General features: G+C 45.1%; 1 protein-coding gene across 4 annotated transcripts in view; it reads right to left on the bottom strand.

Moving 5' to 3' along the window:
- The window catches only part of ankfn1a (ankyrin repeat and fibronectin type III domain containing 1a), an 88,297-nt gene that overhangs the window by 66,941 nt on the left and 2,017 nt on the right, over positions 1–19,339 (bottom strand). For all 4 annotated transcript variants that reach the window (XM_086195371.1, XM_086195372.1, XM_086195373.1 and 1 more), the window contains exons 3-5: positions 18,874–19,074; positions 15,481–15,692; positions 10,675–10,955 (exon numbers count right to left, since the gene is read on the bottom strand). In XM_086195371.1, coding sequence (XP_086051497.1) covers positions 10,675–10,955; positions 15,481–15,692; positions 18,874–19,074 — 694 coding nt within the window. The remainder of the gene's footprint in view (positions 1–10,674; positions 10,956–15,480; positions 15,693–18,873; positions 19,075–19,339) is intronic.

Consider the following 19,339-nt stretch of genomic DNA (forward strand, 5'->3'; position numbering starts at 1 on the left):
CATTTTGGATGAGAGAAAATCTGCTTCGTCATGTGCAAAATGCAAAAAAATAATAATAAATACAAAAATAAAACTAAAGAATAAGCTATTTTCTTTTATCTAAACCCTCCTGAGTCATAGCGGCTTCAGTCAGAGGCCTCACAATCTGAAGGGCCAGCCCGACCGAGTGTGTGATGACAATTTCAGGAGCAGATCCCCGGGGACATCTAGGTCGGCGGGGAGTGTGTGTCCACAGAGAGACGACTGTTAGCACAGCCAGATGTTATGTAAGAACACACACCATCCCACTACACACTCCATGACAGCAACGGGAGCTGCCACACCCCTCTACCAGCCAACTGGACCAGCAATTCTCACACGTATCCTGAAGTCAAGTTACATCCACTTGGCATGAATTTGTGTTTTGTGGGAAATAAGCACAAGCCTGTGAATGTGGCATCGATAGGAATTCACAGAGTTTTGAGTTTTCTTAAAATCCACTCCATCACATTTACTCCCTCCGCAGGGACTCAAGCAACAACAGGCAAAGAAATAATTATTTTTGCTGAAGTAATTTTAGCCAGAATGATGGTGTTGCATCAAAGTAATCCTTCAATAGCACCCTGTAGATGTATCCCTCCGCCCACCAGTCCAGTTGCAGGTTATACAGGAGCTATAAATCAGAGTAGCTCATAATACTATCCTGAAGCTTTGCTAGCAAAGTACCAAGATTTGTCTATATTATACTGCACCAACATTACCTGCACACCTGAAGATGTAATACCCCTAAAAATGCAGGAACTGTGGTGGTGTCAAATTCAAATACTTTGACAACACAGATGGAGACAAAGACATCAGCACATATACAACAACCCTGTTGACATGGCAACACATTAATCAGTTCATAACATTGACTGTTTTAATAAAAATACTGATATTTGGAACCACTGAATAGTATGACTACTGTACTATAAGAGCAATATTGCAATATATTGCAGTATTGATTATTTGTGTCACGAGGGATGCACAATATTGATTTTTTTTTTTTTTTTACAGAGAAACGATATTTACTACGGTCGATATCACCTTTATAAAAACAGGTTTGCACGACATTTACACGCTGATAAACACATTAACATTCAAAAATATTTTGAAAAACTCTTGAATTATATATTTACTGCACTGCTTCCACATCCTAAGCGACAGAAGATGAGCAAAGATGAACAGAATCAACAGATACTTTCAAAAAAATGCCCATTATCTGCCGACATCATTGTGCTTCCATACGTGCCACCCCGGTTTGCTTCGTCTGAAATAAAAATCTATAATAAAATAAAACAATAAAATTGACAGAACCCAACAGCAGGAACCATGGATCATTGGGTTCGTTCTATCAAACTTCTAAAGAAAAAGCAATCCTCCAGATTAAATTCACAAGTGTTGAGACATTTGTGAGATGGCGCTGAATGAGGGACAAAAAACAGTTTTTTGAGAACATTATGATGTTACCTTGAAGGTGACCCCACTGATATAAAATGTCATCACTTTGAAAAAAGTAAAATCCTGTACAGATGCGCTGACTCTCCGTTCATTCTGTTGCATTCACACGTACTCTGTCAGACAGACCTCAGGGGGGGAGTTGGAGCAGGAGGGGTGAGGTCTTAAACATCCTGATTTAGTTCCTACTCATGTCTTCATAAGTTCAGTGTTGCATTTCCAAACACATACTTGACATGAAACATCACAACCTGATTAAAAGACACGTCAGGGGTGTTCCACCATCTTTGCTGGCTGGTGAATTCTGGGATATCTGGCTGCGACAGGTGAGAACTTCAGGACAGAAGTAGGGTGAGAAAGAGCCAGCGTCAATCTACCTGCCGAGTTTCACCGCTAATGTGAACTAATATAACCTCACACTCTCCATTACAGCCACCACACTCCTCTCACACACTCTCTCTCTAGCCTCACCGCAGACAGCTGAGCCCCCCTCACCCCTACCCTGTGCTTCTCACTTCACCTTGCTAATTTGAACAAGGCTTTATTCTGATATTTGTCAGAGGCTGAACTGTAGCAGGCTTGTTGGCCTCTCCCCGGTTAATTAGGCCAGCAATGCTAGCATTCATGGCCCAGCAAGAGCTTGCAGACAGGGGAGGCCGAGCCGTCCCTCCTGGCAGCGTCCGGCGCTGGCTGGCAGGCTGACTGACATGCTGACTGACGTGGGCATCGATTGGGTACAACACAGCGAACGATCACTGGAACGAGTGGAAGATATGCAAACTCAGTCTAGTGCAGCTATAGCGCCCCCAGGAGGCCGTTATGATCATTAGCTGCTGCTCTCACATCTCCACCCGTCATGAAAAAAAAAAACTAGCTTTGTTTTGTTTGTTTTTTTCAAACTCAGCAAAGCAAAGTTGAATTTCTGCAGCACATTTCACACACAAAGACAAGGCTCCTTTCAAGCAACTGCATTCAAACTGTGAGAGGACGAATTTGAGTCCAAAAGTCACCAAGTGCTGCTGCAACATGCAAACAAAAGCATGAACTGAACTTCAGAACATAAAAAACCCATATTATCTCACACAGACAACATAAATGAGGTGCGGCACAAAATGTTCCTCTTGATAAAGTGCTCGTATGATTTGGTGGCTGAAGAGTGGATTATTTTCATGTGTCACACTCTTTCCTCATCGTTTGCAGGAGGAAGGTTACAGATGGGTCTAAAACCAAAGGGCCTGCTCTGTCAATACAATGCATGATCCCCCCATCTTCATCCCGTTCATATACTGCGGGTGGTAGATCAGTTGGTGGCAACACGGCTGTCAAGGCAGGGTTAAAACCTTGTGTGTTGGTCAAAGCTTGTCAGGGTATGAACTGTTGGGGCGGGGCTGCTTAAAGACCTGCGCTAGTTTGACCTCCATACCAGGGAAAGCTGCTGGCACTGTTTTTAGGGGTCATCCGTCCACATGTCCCTCATTAGCACGATATCTCCTCAGGCAGACTTTGTGCAAATATCCTCATACGTGTCACTGTGTCTCCAGGATGAACTGAAAAGATTTTGGTCATCAAAGGTCACAGGGCATGGTCATTGTCACACCACATATGCGTGATATCGCCAGAAAACCTGGAAGAAATGTCACCAAATGTGCCATAAACATCCACTTGGACTCAAAGTTCAAATAAATGATTCGGTCCTCGAAGGCCTGGATCTGGTACTTTACTTCTTGGTTAACTCTCGGGCGATACCTCTTAAATGACAGAGGAAGTTCAATGTACAGCAGCTACATTCCGACTGCAGAACGCCGGCAAATAGCGTTCATTGGATGTCTTTTTGTATCATCACTCAATTTAACAGAAATGAATTGGAATGTTCCATTAATAGCAGACTTGAATGTCACTGCAGGGTCTCCGAGGTCTGGTTACCTCTGCTGAGGAGGTCATGGATTTTTATGCGGTTTGTCTGTCTATCAGCAGGATTACGAAAAAATTACGAGGCCGGTTTTAACCAAGCTTGGTTTGTGGAAGAGAGTAGCGCGGGCCAAGGAAGAACCCACTAAATTTGGGGGCAGATCTGTTTAATGTCACAGAAAAAACAGCATTTTTTTTTTAGGGGGGACGGGGGGGGGTGGCTGAGTGTCTTCTATCTCTGATTGCAGACGGCCAGTTTAGTGGCTGATTGAACAACATCTCAGTCTGCATACCGTTCCACACATGTAATTTCTGGAGTGCTACAAAATGTCTGTTTGGAACCCAACAACAGTGTCTGCTGCTTTTCTCTCTTTTATTTCACCATAAAGTGAATACATTCAGACAATCAGCAGTTTGAAAATGTCATGTTGGATTCTGGGAATTTGACAGAAGAAGTAGACGAATCAGTAATGAAAATAATTATTAGTTACAGCTGAAACTCTCCTCTGGATGCCTGAGGTCATTATTTGGCGTTTGTGTGCTGCAGTGCAGAGGACTTCTTCCAGCCTCGGTCTGCAGAAACACATCGAGAAGTGTGCGACTGCAGCCCTCCACATTTTGTTTATGCAGCGCTCTCATATCATGCGGACACACTCTCCTGAGGTGGAGAGCGGTGGTGGGGGCTGAGGCACCAATCATCCGCTCCACGCTCCGTGTTTTTTTAAGGGATTAAGCTTAATAAGATGGCAGCCTGAATTTATGGAGCTAATATTTCATGGTGGGGTGATTCATGGAGGATTTGGAGCGGCGAAGCAGCTTAATGGATGTTCAGAAAGAGTTGCTTGACTTGTGCCCTGATATGATTAGCCCCGCGGGAGTAGGGCTGCTTAATACACCACTGTGTGAGGGTTTGTGAGTGTTTGTGTACAAAGACGGCGAGCCGGGCCTGAGAAAAATGTAAGAGTAAACAGGTCACATACACAAATCCCTCCTGTACTAGACGCTATGTATGGAACATGTATTTCTACTTCATGTGGCCTAAATGACAGTAAACAGGCGCCGTCTTTTCACCTCATATCACCTCATCTGTCCAGCAGCAACTGACGCTAATAAACCATTCACCCGTCTTCTGGCTGATCAGTCGGTCAACATGTCAACATGAACCCGCAGCTCCAGACGGAACGGCACGATTAGCGTTCACTCACTCCTCACAATCACCGAGTGACTCAGGCAACAAAACTTCAATCCATCTGCCCTTCAGACACTGAGGAGCGGACGCTCATTAATGTACTTAAATTATTAACTGATCAGTCAATTAAAGGGCCAGTGTGTAGTATTCTAAGGATGGATTATGGTCAGAGAGGGAACATAATATTTACAACCACGCTTCTTGTTTTCATCTGTGAGCCCTTAAAAATCTAATTTCAATGTTAAAACCTGTGCAATTCCCTGCAACTGGCTGATTATTACTGCAGTAACCCTCATTACCTTGCTGGATTTACTGCGGTAGGGCAGTGTGGCTCAGAGGTAGAGAGGCCGTCTAGCAACTGAAGGGCCGCTGGTTTGATCCTCACTTCCCCTGGTGACCATGTCCAAGTATCCCTGAGCAAGGTATGGAACCCCTAACTGCTCCTGATGGCCCTGCCATGGACTGGTGACCCATCCAGGGTGAACACCGCCTCTCACCCAATGTCAGCTGGGATAGGCTCCACCCCCAGTCCCTTAACGGATAAGAGGAACAGCAAATGGAAGGATGGATGGATTGCAGTATCATTATTTAAAATATCCTAATATTTCACTTTAACATGTCATTTTTGTCTTCACTGAGACAAACCAAGAGTTTAAGTATTTGTACTTAATTTTTAACTGTCGTTACTTTGTGATGTAGAGTCAATTTATCTCTCTACCTGGACATAACGATGCTCGTTATCCTGTAAAATATGGATATAACAGAATCATTATCATTTTAATGTTTTATTTCATGATAACAAGTAAATTAGCTCATTATTGGTGTAAAACGAGCGTCTTTATACTGAGACATTGATATAATTAACCCCGTTTTCACGAGCTCATGAGTTTCATTGTGTCGAGATAACGAGATGATCAACACATGATCCCCACATGACAGCATTAAAAATAAAGTTATAGAAATATACCCGATATATGGCTATTCTTGAATGTATTTTTACTGTCTTCTTCTTAGGATTGTATTGTTTTTTTTACTGCACGTATTTGCTCTATTTCTATTTGTCTTCTTGTGCTTCTTTGCCTGATGGTTCCTAACTGCAGCAGTACCCATTTTCCAATCGTGGATCAAGTCAATATTTCCTCCGGAGGAGAAGGTGAGGAGAGGACGAGGTCGCCCCCTGCTGGTGTCTTTGACACCTGAACTACAGTTTCTTGAGCTGAGGACGACTTGCATTCATGTACCATAGAGACGGGAATCAGTGGGAACCCAGACCATATTTCTAAGGTTCGTTGACTTGTAAGAGATCAAGACGATTTACTGAATGTCCAGTGAGATCCGTCGTGTTCGTCACCTCTGGACCAACGTGAGATGAGAGGATCTTAAACAATCGTGTGGATCCAGAGAAACAGCAGGTCTATAATGCAACGACGTCCTCCTGCATAATGCAACATGTCTCCCTGAGGATGTCCCCACATGCTGCATCTCCACCTTACATTTTCCACAAAAAAAAGGCAACAATTCTGACATGGAGGTAAATACCCAGGAGCGTGTGTGTGTGTGTGGGGGGGGGGGGCTCCCTTGGTACAGGACCTGTGGATGTCTATGTCTCTGTGCTGTCACTTAGCTGCCTGTGTTGCCTGGAAATCTATTATTTACTGAGACAACGGAGCAGGATGACACCAGCTGCACATTTTTAAAATCCAACTGAACCTCATGAGAGTCCTCGTCAAACACAGGAGCAATATCATCATCATCATCATCATCATCATCACCACCCTCGTCATTGTCATCGTCACAGTGAAGCTAACTGATTCCCGAACAGGGAACCGTCTCCTTGTGATCGAGCTCACTCCTGTCAGCGGTGAAGCTTGTCAAAAGGCAGCCGCATGAGTAATTCATCCCAGCGTCAACAAACAGAACCTTGCGAATTTTCCTTGCTGACAAAACAGCTAAGCAGAGTCTGTTCCCGTCAAAGGTAGAAAGCACTCAGGGAGCACATAACCCCATGAGGGAGGCTTCACGGACACCCAAAATGGACATAGTAGCAAGCCAAAGACAGGTCTTCCGGATCCAGAACCCGATTCCTACCACCTCCAGGAGTTACTTGGCTCCAACCAGTTCCTTGAAAACACATTTTACAGTGAAATCAAGCAGTGAGGGTGGAAAACACAGAGCCACTCACAACACATCACAATAGCTGATGAACGGCAGAATCACGACACAGCGTTAATGAGATCAAAATATTGCAGGACAATTAATCTAATATTTGAGTAACTGAAGAACGAAAACAGGAGCAGGAATTATTAATGTCACCTTTAATTCAAGAGTGCACGACGAACGTACATCCGTGTTTGTAGTCAGTTTATCACTGTGACACCACGAGAGGAAGTGTCGTGATATGTCGCTGCACCCACCAGCAGTCTCTCTGGAACCTAGATACTCAAAGTAGATATTTACTGTTTGATATCAGCATAAAGCTTGAGTGTTGTCTTTTTGGTTTAATGGCTGCATGATAATAAAAAGGACACAATTTTCTGCACTCAAGTATCCATAACAGCCACATTACTGATGATTACTTCTCAAAAATGCCAGCGTTTTGATTGTCCTCCTCACATCGGTACCACAATATCTGACATCGAGGTGCATCGCCTTACAATTAAGATGATTTCCAGAGTCTGACAATTAGTTTCATCCATTTTTCATGGACTAAAGAATTTCGATGGAAATTCATTGATAAAGTGGGGAGAAAAGTCCTGCTAAGAGCTGAACACTTCCAAAAGATCCAGGATCTACAATTTGATCCAGATTGCCTTCAAAACTAATTTCTTGTTCCCTGTAATATTGCATACCTTCCCATCCAGTTTCATCGCCATCCTCCCATTGGTTTTACAGACAGTTTTTATTATCAACTCATCTATATTGCTTTTTTCAAATCAAATATTACAAAGTGCTTTGGGGGCAATGAGAGAGAGCATCACCAGGGAAGGAGCAGTGAGGATAAATATCCTGCTAATGAACACACACACACACACACACGATCAGGTTACCTCCTTTACAGAGATAATTAGGAGTAATCAATTTTTATTCTGAACAAACAATGAGAACTTCCAACAGAGTTCCTTTCATATTCAAAGCCATTTCACCGACTGCTGCAGCAACCTGATCAGCTGTCACAGATGATGCAGGACAGACTTGACCTTCACAAGAGCCACAAAAATACACAGTCACATCCTGCCAGATCCCACTCAGGGATTCAAAAAAGGAACTAACAGCCAGCCTGTGTATTAGGCATCCGATGTGTCAGTGCCGCCCACGCTGCCACGCACTCGTCATGAGTGAGTGACGAGCCGCCGATTCGAGCCGTCTACAGCAGGGGTCCCGTGGTGGGACATCAACACATTTGTAGCCAGACAATTTGGTCCACACTGAGTAAAAGTCTACATTTTTTGATTCTTAAACGTCTGACCAAAAATACTAAATTTAGTCAGTTCCCTCAAAGCAAGGATTAAAACTAACGACGTCCCGTCGTCTCGGGGACGTAATTAATCGTCATCGGGAGGATCAATATTCTCCCTCGGGTCGGCCTCGGGATGAAGAGAATTTCGTGGGCACTGACTTCGTTTTCCTGTTCACGTTTTCAACACTTCCTGCGAACCAGAACGGTTTGCGCACGCGTTCGGTGGAAAGGACTTACGTGAAAAGATAAATGGAAAAAGGACTGAGCTTCGTTCAGCAGGCTGGCGCTCGCGTTTGTGTTGTTCAGTGAGGCCCTGAGCTGAAGCGGAGCAGAGGGTGATCTGAGTCCTCATGTTTGAAGGGAAATAAATATCTTGTTTTATCAACATAATGTACTGTCTTTTTATTGAATTATCAGTAAGTAACGACTCCAAATGTAAAAAAGATTTTTGGGAAAAATTTGTGACGATTCAAAATGTTTGTCGGGACGGTGGTGAAAAAATTGAGTTTGAAGCCCTGCCTCAAAGGTGCGTTTGGTGACTCGAAAGTACAACACTGCTCTTTAACTGGCCAGAAGTACACATTTCACTCAGAGTAATGCTACAAAGTGAACGGAAGGAGACACAGTCCCCACCTTATGGTCTGCTGGACAGACCTGAAGCCGTGAAGTCCTATTTTTGTTCTTGTCTGATATTTTTGTGTCCAGAACACCAGGAGTTTTTCCAAAGCCACATCACGAGAGACAAAACAGTAAAAGTCCAGTTCTGCACCTTCAAGTTACAAAAGGAGACATTTCCTTACGTCTGGCTTCAAATTTGACAAATTCACAAAAAATATGAAGAATGAAGGCAACAAAGTCTCCATTCAGTTAGTCACCTAGCAACAGGCTGTCAAGACTTCAGCAGCTCGATATGAATTCACCACGTTAACTTGACCTCACCAGAAGATTCAGCTCAGGTGAGGAGGCCCTGCTCTATCTGGGACAAACCCAGCTCTTGTATCAGCGCTTGGTGTGTTTGTCATCTTTACAATGAACTGGCAAATGTGGCAAAAGTTGGGAGAGCATCGCTATGGCAACAGGTCAGAACATGACCTTTCATTAGCCCCCGCGGGAGGTATCAGGCTGTGCCGTGAGTTATTGTCCGGGCTTCACAACAGGTGGCAGCACTCTGTAGCCCCGAGCGACCTTTAATCTGCCTTCAAATCCTCCTCTCAGGAGGCGGAGAGCAGCTTGACCCGCTGGACGTCTTCATCGTTTCTGATAAATGGCCACCGCAGCGCCTCCAGGGACAGTGACACTCTGTACCTACGATGGCATGGGACGTCTACACTGTGAACACGATCCATATTTTCCTTCAACATTTGTTATGTGCAGCCAGGTGAGTCACTAACAAGTCACGGTGCAGGTGTGTCAGGTCAAGGAAGGACGTTGGTTCAGTCTGGTCACTTATTAAGCTGAAACCAAGAAACACCTCTACACATTTTGATAAATGCAAAAACAAAAAAAAAGGGATTTAGGTATTATTTGATTGTTGACGAGATGTTTTAACGAACCAACCTGACGGATTCATCCAGATTCATAAAAAAAGCCTGGCATGTTTTCTTGCTTGCACAAATAAACGTGTCCTTCTTTTGGGTCGGACCTCCAATTCTTCAGACCCTCATCAGAACAGACTGTTTTGTTCCAACTCCTAAGTTGTGAGTTTGATGAAAGCTTCCAACTGAAGCTGAATTATTCACCCATCTGCAGCGCAGCCTGACAGGCTGGAGAGCCGACGATGCATCAGCGTCTGACTCACCACAACATGAGTGTGAAGAGGCTGGATGAGTCCAAGTTAGAACCGAGTCAAAAAACGCTAAGAGCTTTTCAACAGACACCAAACACCAAGAGACAACAACAAACCTGCCTGCTCGGGTTCAGCCACAGAGGGTCAACTGGGAACAATCCCTCACTGAACACCTGACTAAAAACAGCAAATTTATAGTTCCGCAAGCCGAAACTCTCCAAAACAACATTAGCTAGGAATTTCTGTGACTTCATCCCGGTGTGTCTGGAGATTAAAAAAAACCAACACTGATGAGTTGGAATCAATATTCTGTGACAACGTGGTCGATTCTTGAAAACATTTGTTTCTATCAGCCAACAAGAGAGCCACGTTACGAGGACTTTTAGACAAAAGGATCCAAAAGATGGATTGTTACTCAGCCTGGGATTGTTTTTGTTATTTCTAAACATGTGTTTATTCAGGAGAAACCCACTGAGAGTGAAGCTGCTCAGTGGAACCACGGTCTGATCCGCAGCCACTGAGCAACTCCTGTCGGGGTTCAGGGTCTTGCTCAAGGGCACCTCAGTGGTGAGGGTGGAGCCAAGGCTGCCTCATCCCGTCCCTGCCAGTTCCTGGGAAAGAGGACCAGCGACCCTCTGATCACAAGCTAGCTGCTCTAACCCAGAGGCATCATCCTGCTAATGAGTAGACGCCTCCACAACCTCATGAGTTAACCTGCTAGAAAAACCAATGGTTGTGATCACGTGACCTCCTTGGCGGATGTAAAAATGCTCAACAACAGAAACAAACAAGCATTCAGTCTAGAATGAAGGTTTCCATGAGGTGAATAAACTGACAGAGAGGAGAATGAGAACTCACATGGATGTTGCGGAGCTTCTTCCTGCCTCTCTCCAGCCGACTCAGCAGTCTCAGCTGTCGCTGCTCTCCACCCACCGGCTGCAGAAGACGCTCATCCACCGAAGCCGTTTTCCTCAACACTGCCCTGTCGCCGGACCACGCCGCCGATGCTCCGCCCCCCTCAGAGAGGAGGACACTCCTCGCACCTTCACCACCAGCCCTCTCCCCCCCAGCTGCTGCTGGTATACGCTCCCCTGATGCTGGAGATAGATCAGGTGACCAGAAGTCGCGCTGCAACGAACCTGTATGAGAGAAACCAGAGACGCTCTGCTGTTACTGGAAACCACACACACATGCACAGGAAGTACATGACCTGTGTGGATGCAAACATTACTGCAGAAAAAGGACCTGCAACACACATTCCTCAAGGTTGATTACGCTAACGAGGAGAATTTAGAGCATTTCTAAGGAGGAGAATGCAATCTGTGAAAGGACAGTATTTCAAAACAATCAAATTTGTCGTGCAGATCAATGACCGTCTGCTCCCACAGCCGGTTTACCTCCCACCAGCACAGCGGTGCTGGGACGCCAGGTAAACCGGCTGTTAGGGCCTCTCCACAGAAACGGGGCTTCACAACGTTGCCCCGCAGTCTCACCCACCGATGGTGGAGGCACCAACGTACTCATCAGGAGCATGAAATGTTCTCTGAGTGAGGATTGAACCAGCGACCCATCATTGACTTGACAGCCACTCTGCCTCCTGAGTCACGGCACCTGTTAAATCCCTAACTGGTGATTTTGCAGCTCTTCACAATAATCATGTTTAACGCTGAACATTGGGATTATTTTTTTTTAAACTGTCTGTCCGCTCATCTTCAGGCCACCGAGAGACTCGACCATAAAAGTCTGATACATACAATCTCTTATATTTTAATGTAATGGATTCTATGAAATGCTTTGAACATCCTTGTGTGATGGAACATTCTGAGATCAAATCAGTCCAAGCACCTCCAGAGTGATATGCTGGTAATTATTTTATTTTCCTGGACTTTTAGTTATAAAAGCATCTGTCAGACGGATAGAAGAGAGAAATGAAAGCGCGGAGATGAAAGTTTAAAAGCAGCGGCGGGTCAGAGAGACGGCGCTGACGGGGGAGAGAGGGAGAGACGGCCACCGACGAGACTTGGAGCAATTTATAAATATAAAAGTCAAATTTGAACGCCGGCTGGTGGGTCTGTCCCGACTCCCTACGGTTTCAACACAAAAGCTTGGTCCTGCTCCCCTCAGGTGGGGCAGTTTCATATTTCTATTCATTCTGTGTGTGTGTGTGTGTGTGTGTGTGTGTGTGAGTGAGTGAGTGAGTGAGTGAGTGAGTGAGTGAGTGAGTGAGTGAGTGAGTGAGTGAGTGAGTGAGTGAGTGAGTGAGTGAGTGAGAGAGAGAGAGAGAGAGAGAGAGAGATCAGGTGTCCGGCTGCAGGCCAGCTGACAACCTGAGCAGTTGCATTAAAACTAAATGAGATAACTGGAGATAAAACAGCGGCCGCTCCCTGAACACGTTGGTGCTGTTCACCTCTGAATTACAGCACATTTGCTGGTGCTGACCCGAATGCTTCAGGGCTTCAAAGCTCCACTGGTTGGCAACTGGCACTCAAATCAGTATTCAATGGTTTTGTGTTTATTTTTATTCATTAGGTTAAATCAATCATGGCAAATGGCAAAGATTCTAAAGACTGGATGAGGAGTCATTCCTTTGATGCACATTCAGAGTTCATTGCGCTTTACTTGGATTAGATTGAAATGATCTGATGGGACCGGTTGGAACTCGTCAGGGTTCGAAACAAAATTCAGAAATTAATTTTGGGTTTCAGGTCTGCCTCGTCAGCTCAGGAAGCATTCTTCACACGGTGAGTGTGAGCTCCATGAGTAAAAATAGAGCACAAGGAACAAATAGACACAACGGGCCCTCTGGTCAGTGCCATTATTTACGTGACAACACATGAACGCAACAAAGAAGCTGTTTTTGAATATTTACAGCCTGAAATGTAAATGTAAGTCTCACAAGGGACGCGCGCGCACACACACACACACACACACACACACACACACACACACACACACACACACACACACACACTCGTTAATTGATTTGGCCTCATCTGTCAGCCAGGTGGTGAAGGGTCAGGAAGAGGAGGACAGACAGTAAAACACCATTAAGGAGATGGAGTGAGAGGAGACGGACAGACGCCTTCGGGGCAGAGATGAAGCTGAAGAGGAGGATGAAGGTTCAATAACACTTAATTAAATGGCATCACGACCCTGACCAGGATTAACAGGTAATTGGCAATTTGTATTCTGGCAGTCCACTACTCAGGTCATGTGACTAATGTTTGCAGCTCACCATCATTAAAGAATCTACCCTGTGATAGATGTGGACATCACGGCGTCTCTCAACTCTCCCTGCCCTTCCATTCATGTCTGATGTCAGGTTGGCTCGTAAACGGCGGCACCACGAGGGAAAAGCTCACAGATCCAGTTTAAAATACGAGGACACGACTCCAGACGGGACCGCTGAGGCCAATGGGAGCGCAGGGTGACTTTGATGAGCAAACTGGGGACTGTAAAAGTGTCTTCCCGTGGACAAAAGATACAGCGAGACGTCAACTAGTTGCCAACTGTCAACCGTTTTGATGATCAACTGTTTTGAGTCATTGCAAAGAAAGTAAAATGTCAAACATTTTCCGATTCCAGCTACTTGAATGTGAATATTTTCTAATTTTTTTGTGTCTTTTCAGACTCAAGACATTTACTGATGTCACCGCAGGGACTGAGAACCTGCGATTACCAATTTTCCACCGCTGTCTGACATTTTAATGGTTCAACAACTATCGACTACACAAGGATGTGACACTGCCAGAATGGCCACTAATCACCCTGCAAGGCTCCGGACATTTCTATCCTTGCCTTTTTTTGTATTTGTAGAACAAATCATTTTAATTATTTGTCTGGTTCTTTTAAAGTCAAATACCATGTTTGTGGTTTTTTTTTTCTTAATTTCCATTTATTATCACTTTTCAATTCTTAGTATCTTGGGTATGTAGGTTTTTCTTTAACCTGGTTGTTTTGTTTGTGTTCATGTCTGTACGTTGGTTTCTTCCTTTCAGGGTCTGACTCACACGACAGCGACAACAGCATTTATCTGCAGGTTTGTCACCATTATTTCAATGAAGCTGATCATTCACATTACACCACCATTCATTTGCTTAACGAAGGAAAAGTCGCCCACAGAACACCAGTAACGTCTTGACTGTCAGGAACTTTCAAGCAGGTTCAGGATTTTCATCCCGGATTAGTTCCCCTGGTCCAAGTCTCACACACACTCAGCTGGAGCTATGTTTCCATCTAGTGGACAGAGACAGGAAACACACTCAGCTGCATTCAGACTCGAGGGTGGCAACCTTCAGGAATCAAACCCCAGAAATCCTCCAGTGGGTGAAGCTTACACACTGCCTCAGCGTTGTAAAAATGCACTTTGGCATGTGTGATGGAGGAAGTCTGCACGGACAAATCAGTCGTGTCTGCACGTAGGGAGGCAGATGAGGGTTTGTGTCCTGGTTCCTGCTCTAGCGCCTCCTCTGGTCAGTCAGGGCGCCTGTTGGGCACAGAGAGGAACCATGGGGACTGATCCTGCCACGCGCGCAGCAAAACTCATCTCCATCAGTTGAGAGGATGCAGCCCCACATGAGATGGAGGAAGCATTTGTGTGTCTGTGATGCTCCCCAGAAGAAGGGGCGGAGCAACCACCAGAACAGTTTGGTAGAGTGAATTCCCAATGTGCATTTGTGGAAAAAAAAACAAGGGAAATAGCAAAAATAAATAAATGAATAATACGATTAAAAAAACAGAGTCCGACACACGACGATGAGCTGCTGAAGACGAGCACACAGGCTGTAATCTCGTCAACAGGAAGCTCATTATCATTCCCCAGAAGGGTGGCGCAAACGAGACTCACACAGGAAGCAAAGTCCCTGGACAGCATAAACAAGTGTGTGAGTGTGTGTTTGTACATGCAAGTCAGAACTAAACATCAAGCATTCCTCATGCTGTGATCATCAGGGCAACGGGTTCGTGTTTGCGTATACAAACCTGCCAAATTCTAAGAGACCAAAGCTTAACGAGTCCCTCATCACTGTCACGGAACTGCAGACCCATCGGGAGACTCACTCTCACAGCGATGAAGACAACTTTGCAAATATGTCCGTCCAGAACGTTCTCCAGGAGGTTTCAGAGCTACAACATACTCCTTTTCCTCCTTTTTTACACCACCTTTGGAGCTCGAGGCTGTTTCTGATTGGTGCAGAGCTCCACGTTAAGGATTGTTTGGGGAGAGCGAAGTTCTACGTTTCACCAGTAAAGCGGGCAACTCACTGGGCAGCTGAGTTGCCCGCTCCAGCTCCACACTACATAATGCCGCTCCATCTGGAGCCTTCTTTTCTCTTCCTGTCAACATCAAATCAAAAATAATTTAAAAAAAATCTTTTTGCCTAATCACCAAAAATAGTTCTAAGAATCATGGATGCTCCAGAATGACCCTCCTCCAACCATTCCAGATGGACCATGACATTTCCACCAATACAGCTAATTGCTACATCTTGCAAACGGCTTACAATTTCTTCAGGATCCAGGGTCTACATTTTGATCCAGATCGCATTCAAGGGATTTAAGATGAAACAACAAACTTAGTTTTCATCTTCCACCTCTAATGAAACAGTGCATAAGTGGACAGGTAGACTCGGAGACATATCTGCACACCTGAATGTCCGTTCATACCTGCAGAGTTCCAGTGAAGTCCTCCAGGACTGGCAGCGATGCGTCTGCGTTTCCGGACGCTGACCCCGCCCTGAGAGGCGGAGTTTCCAGATGACAATAGCGTAGCAGCAGTTGCAGGGGTGGAGGAGAGGATGGGCAGAAGGGGTGTGACCAGAAATTGTGTCTCCTTCCCCAAAGCAGGGCTGAGGAAGGTGGAATCCCTCTCTGACGGCCTGCAGGAAGAGAAGGAGAAAAGTAGAAAGTGACAGCATTTTCAAACGTACATTCAATTGTGTTTGCTTACAATAAATCAACAATCAAATTCTGGTTATTCCATTCATCAATTAGCCATCCGTTCGTCCATCATCTGCTGCTTATCAAGGACCCAGTCGTGGTGGCAGTTGACCGGGCTTTGGTCGTAAATCAACTGGTAAATCAAGAGCTTTGCCTTTGGACTGAGCTCCCTCTTCATCATAAAACATCTATGAAGCACTCGCAGGACTGCGGCTGCCCGCCTCACACAAGAACAAGACCCCCAGATACTTGAACTCCTTCACTTGGGGCAGGGTTGCGCTTGGTTGCACAATGCCCCTGGGGACTGCTGGAGGTCAGGGCACTGATTAGGCAGAGGAAAAAATATGTACTGGAAACTATTTTTGATTGTTTCGAGTCATTTTCCAGAAACATCATTTGAAATTAGATGAACTTCTGGTTTAGGGGTGTCAAAGGAACGCATACTTCCACAGCAAGTCATCTGTTCTTTTTTTAAAACCAACCTAAGTATTTTAGATCTCCTCATCATTCTGTTTTGTGTCAAACTCTAGAATAAAGATATTCTTAGAGGTTGAGTCAAAATCATGCTGAAGGGATCAAAAGCATAGCTCTGTTTTATCAGAGCAAATGCACTCAGTGCACAACGCAATGCATGCCACAGAAACAATGGGTCTCATTCATGAAATGGCATGATGCACATATCCAGCACTTCTTTAACCCCCAATTTAGTCTTACAGACAGGAAGCAAAGCCTGGTGGCTGTTTGTAACTCCTTGCCCCCGACACCTCTCGTAACTTATGATTATCCAGGCTTTAATGTTTCCAAATCCGGACCAAAGAGATATTAGATGAAGCACTGAACTGAATTAAAATATGTGCTGGAAGTGGCTCTGTGTCATTTATTCAATGTTTCCATACCAACTTATTTTGGGAATTTCTAGTGTGTCTGCATGGAGCGCCAGTGCTGCGTGTGGTCAAATAAGAGCCAGTTTGACTCAAGTGTTTGGACGGAGGCCTCGTCTGGCGCCTGAATATGTTTTGATTCCTCATTTCAGCCCCTTTAGAAATTGAATTTGACAGCCCAGTTGTAATGTGAACTAGGCACAAACCGTGTCAGCAAAAATCACACAGGGCAGCATTGAAATGCAACGCCACACTGATTCACTCCTTTTCAGCAAAGCAAATCCCGTGTAACAGATGAGGGATGATGTATTTTCATAGGACAACCCTGAAGTTAGCATCGTCACGGGTTCCCTCGACCCCGACGGCTCCCGTGGGATTTCCTTTACATCAGATTTTTGGATTCCTGCCATGAATCAGCTCTGTGGGTCAGGGGTTCAATAAAAGAGAATGAGACTTACAACGTTTGCTCTTCAAGATAATCTCCAGTTACGGACAAAACTTTGATGATTTTTGAAGCATAAAAGCAACCCTGAGAAGCACAAAGCTAAAGATGCTGCAGATGCACGACTTCCACGTCACAACAACTAGCACAGCACATCCTCTGACGCTTAATGTTCTTGATAACCCCTGTAGTCCCGTTGGCCACTTTTTAGCGACAAGTGTTGTTTTTCCTGGCGTATTTTTTTGCCATAGAACAAAATGCAAGAAAATCCTCACCTTTTGTAAACCACAGACCTTTTTTTCAGGCGTTGCCTGAAAACCCACTGACGTTAAGATGAGGAGACCAGACGTTCAACAAAACTAACTTACTTCTAGGGGTTTAAGACTTCTCCCTGCGCCTCCATAAAACTGAACTTCAGAACACACAAAGACTCGGATCATCATCTACTGATACCTGGCCTCTGAGACCATGTAGCTGCAGCTCCGCCATGACCTCCTGCTGTGGCGACTTCCCCTCTTTTTCCTTCGCCGAACAAACTCCAGCAGCTGAGCCCAAGTCACCATCTCTGACCGGCAAGTTTCCTCACATCAACAAAAATGATGATTCCCCCACCCCAAAAAAGACAAAACAAAAAGCCATGATGATCTAAAGTGTCATTTAAGCAGGAAACGTAATCACATACACTTAAGTGGAGGTCCGCCACTGACGGAGAAAAGCCTTTCCGAGTGTTCTGTGCCCAGCAGGGGTGTAATGTTACCTCAGTGTGTGTGCGGTGAATCGAGAACTTCCGATATCAAAGCTTATCCAGTGAGGCTGATCAGTGAGGAAGCCTTTGTGTAAATGAAAGGGAACCTTCAACCCAAAGAGAGGCGGTGGCTCCCTCGCGTTGGGTTTACTTCCCGAGAAGTTCACAACGTTTTCATGAACGTGAAGAGGCGAAACAACATCCAGCAAGAACTTTCAGTAGGTTTGGATTAAGGAACGACTGAAAGAGCACCGCATTCGTACACACGCGCACGAAAACAAAAAAGGCCCACACTTAAAATTTCATCACATCCCTAAAGTCATGCAATACTGTCAAACTTTATGAATAAAGCATGGCGTCGCACAGATGCTAAACCCGCGAATCATTAATCTATCATTATCTACAGACATAAAGAACAGGCAAAAATCACTCCGACATTCTTTCCAGTACAAAAGGAGTTCTTAAATTAACATTCCCGTGTAAATCTGTCAAAATAACCCCAGCACAACCATCTGTGACTTATCTTTCAGCCCCCGGCCAAAAAAAAGAAACTCTTAACTGATCAAAAAAACAAATCTCATCATGTAGAGCCCTCCTGCTATAGAACATACACACTCATTATGACCAGCTTCCTTACATTAGCACCACCCCCCCCCCACTCCCTGCAGCCTCTTGGCTTATCACCATGGTGCCAGACACACTTACACAGCTGCAACATGACAGGAACAATGAGTCAAGAGGGCAGAGGCGGCCACAGTTGGACCAGTAACTGCTGGTCTCAACATCCCGTCGCCATCAGGACCAGCAAATCCAAACAGATACGGCGGATTGTTTAATTCTCAGCCCAAAACACGCGTCCCAGTAAAGTTCAAACCTTTCAGCCCCACGCTGGCTTTTGAGTATGTTTGGTTTTTCATTGGGGCAACATTTATTCATCATACTTCTAATTTCCATCAGCCTTTGCCCGTCGTCACCACACCTCCTGATCCACAGAAGAACCCTGCCGACTGAATACTGAGGCGGCCGACTAGCCATCAGAGGCTTGCTGTTACCTGTCCGTCTCTCCTGGCTCACTGCAGGTGGAGCGACGGGAGTTGGAGGCCACGGAGGAGGAGGAGGAGCAGTTGGAATCATTGCAGATGGAGGAGGAAGAGGAGGTGGAGTCCAGGGCCCTGGGCAGCAGCAGCGAGGACGGCATACACAGCCACGTCTCCAGGTCCGAGAACTTGGAGTAGCTCAGCATCTCCAGAACGCTGCGGACAAGAGACAGAGCAGCTGAACCCTTCAGACGACAAACACACAATCGCTGGCGTTTTTATACTGCGTTACTTTACTTTTACCATATTTCATTTATTTGCAAGGGAAAGTGCACATGTTAGGGGGATGTTTCTTGAATCCTTGGACAAACAAAGTTCGATGTACACTTATGTCAGGAAAAATAACTCTGATATCTCATCAAAACGTCCGATGTGAAACTGACCAGATCCTGTCGAAGATAAAATTAAACTGAAGCCATTA

The sequence above is a fragment of the Aulostomus chinensis genome, chromosome 23 (genome assembly GCF_037954235.1).
Source record: "Aulostomus chinensis isolate RoL2024-O1b breed Wild chromosome 23, RoL_Achi_v1.0, whole genome shotgun sequence".
Taxonomy (NCBI): domain Eukaryota; kingdom Metazoa; phylum Chordata; class Actinopteri; order Syngnathiformes; family Aulostomidae; genus Aulostomus; species Aulostomus chinensis.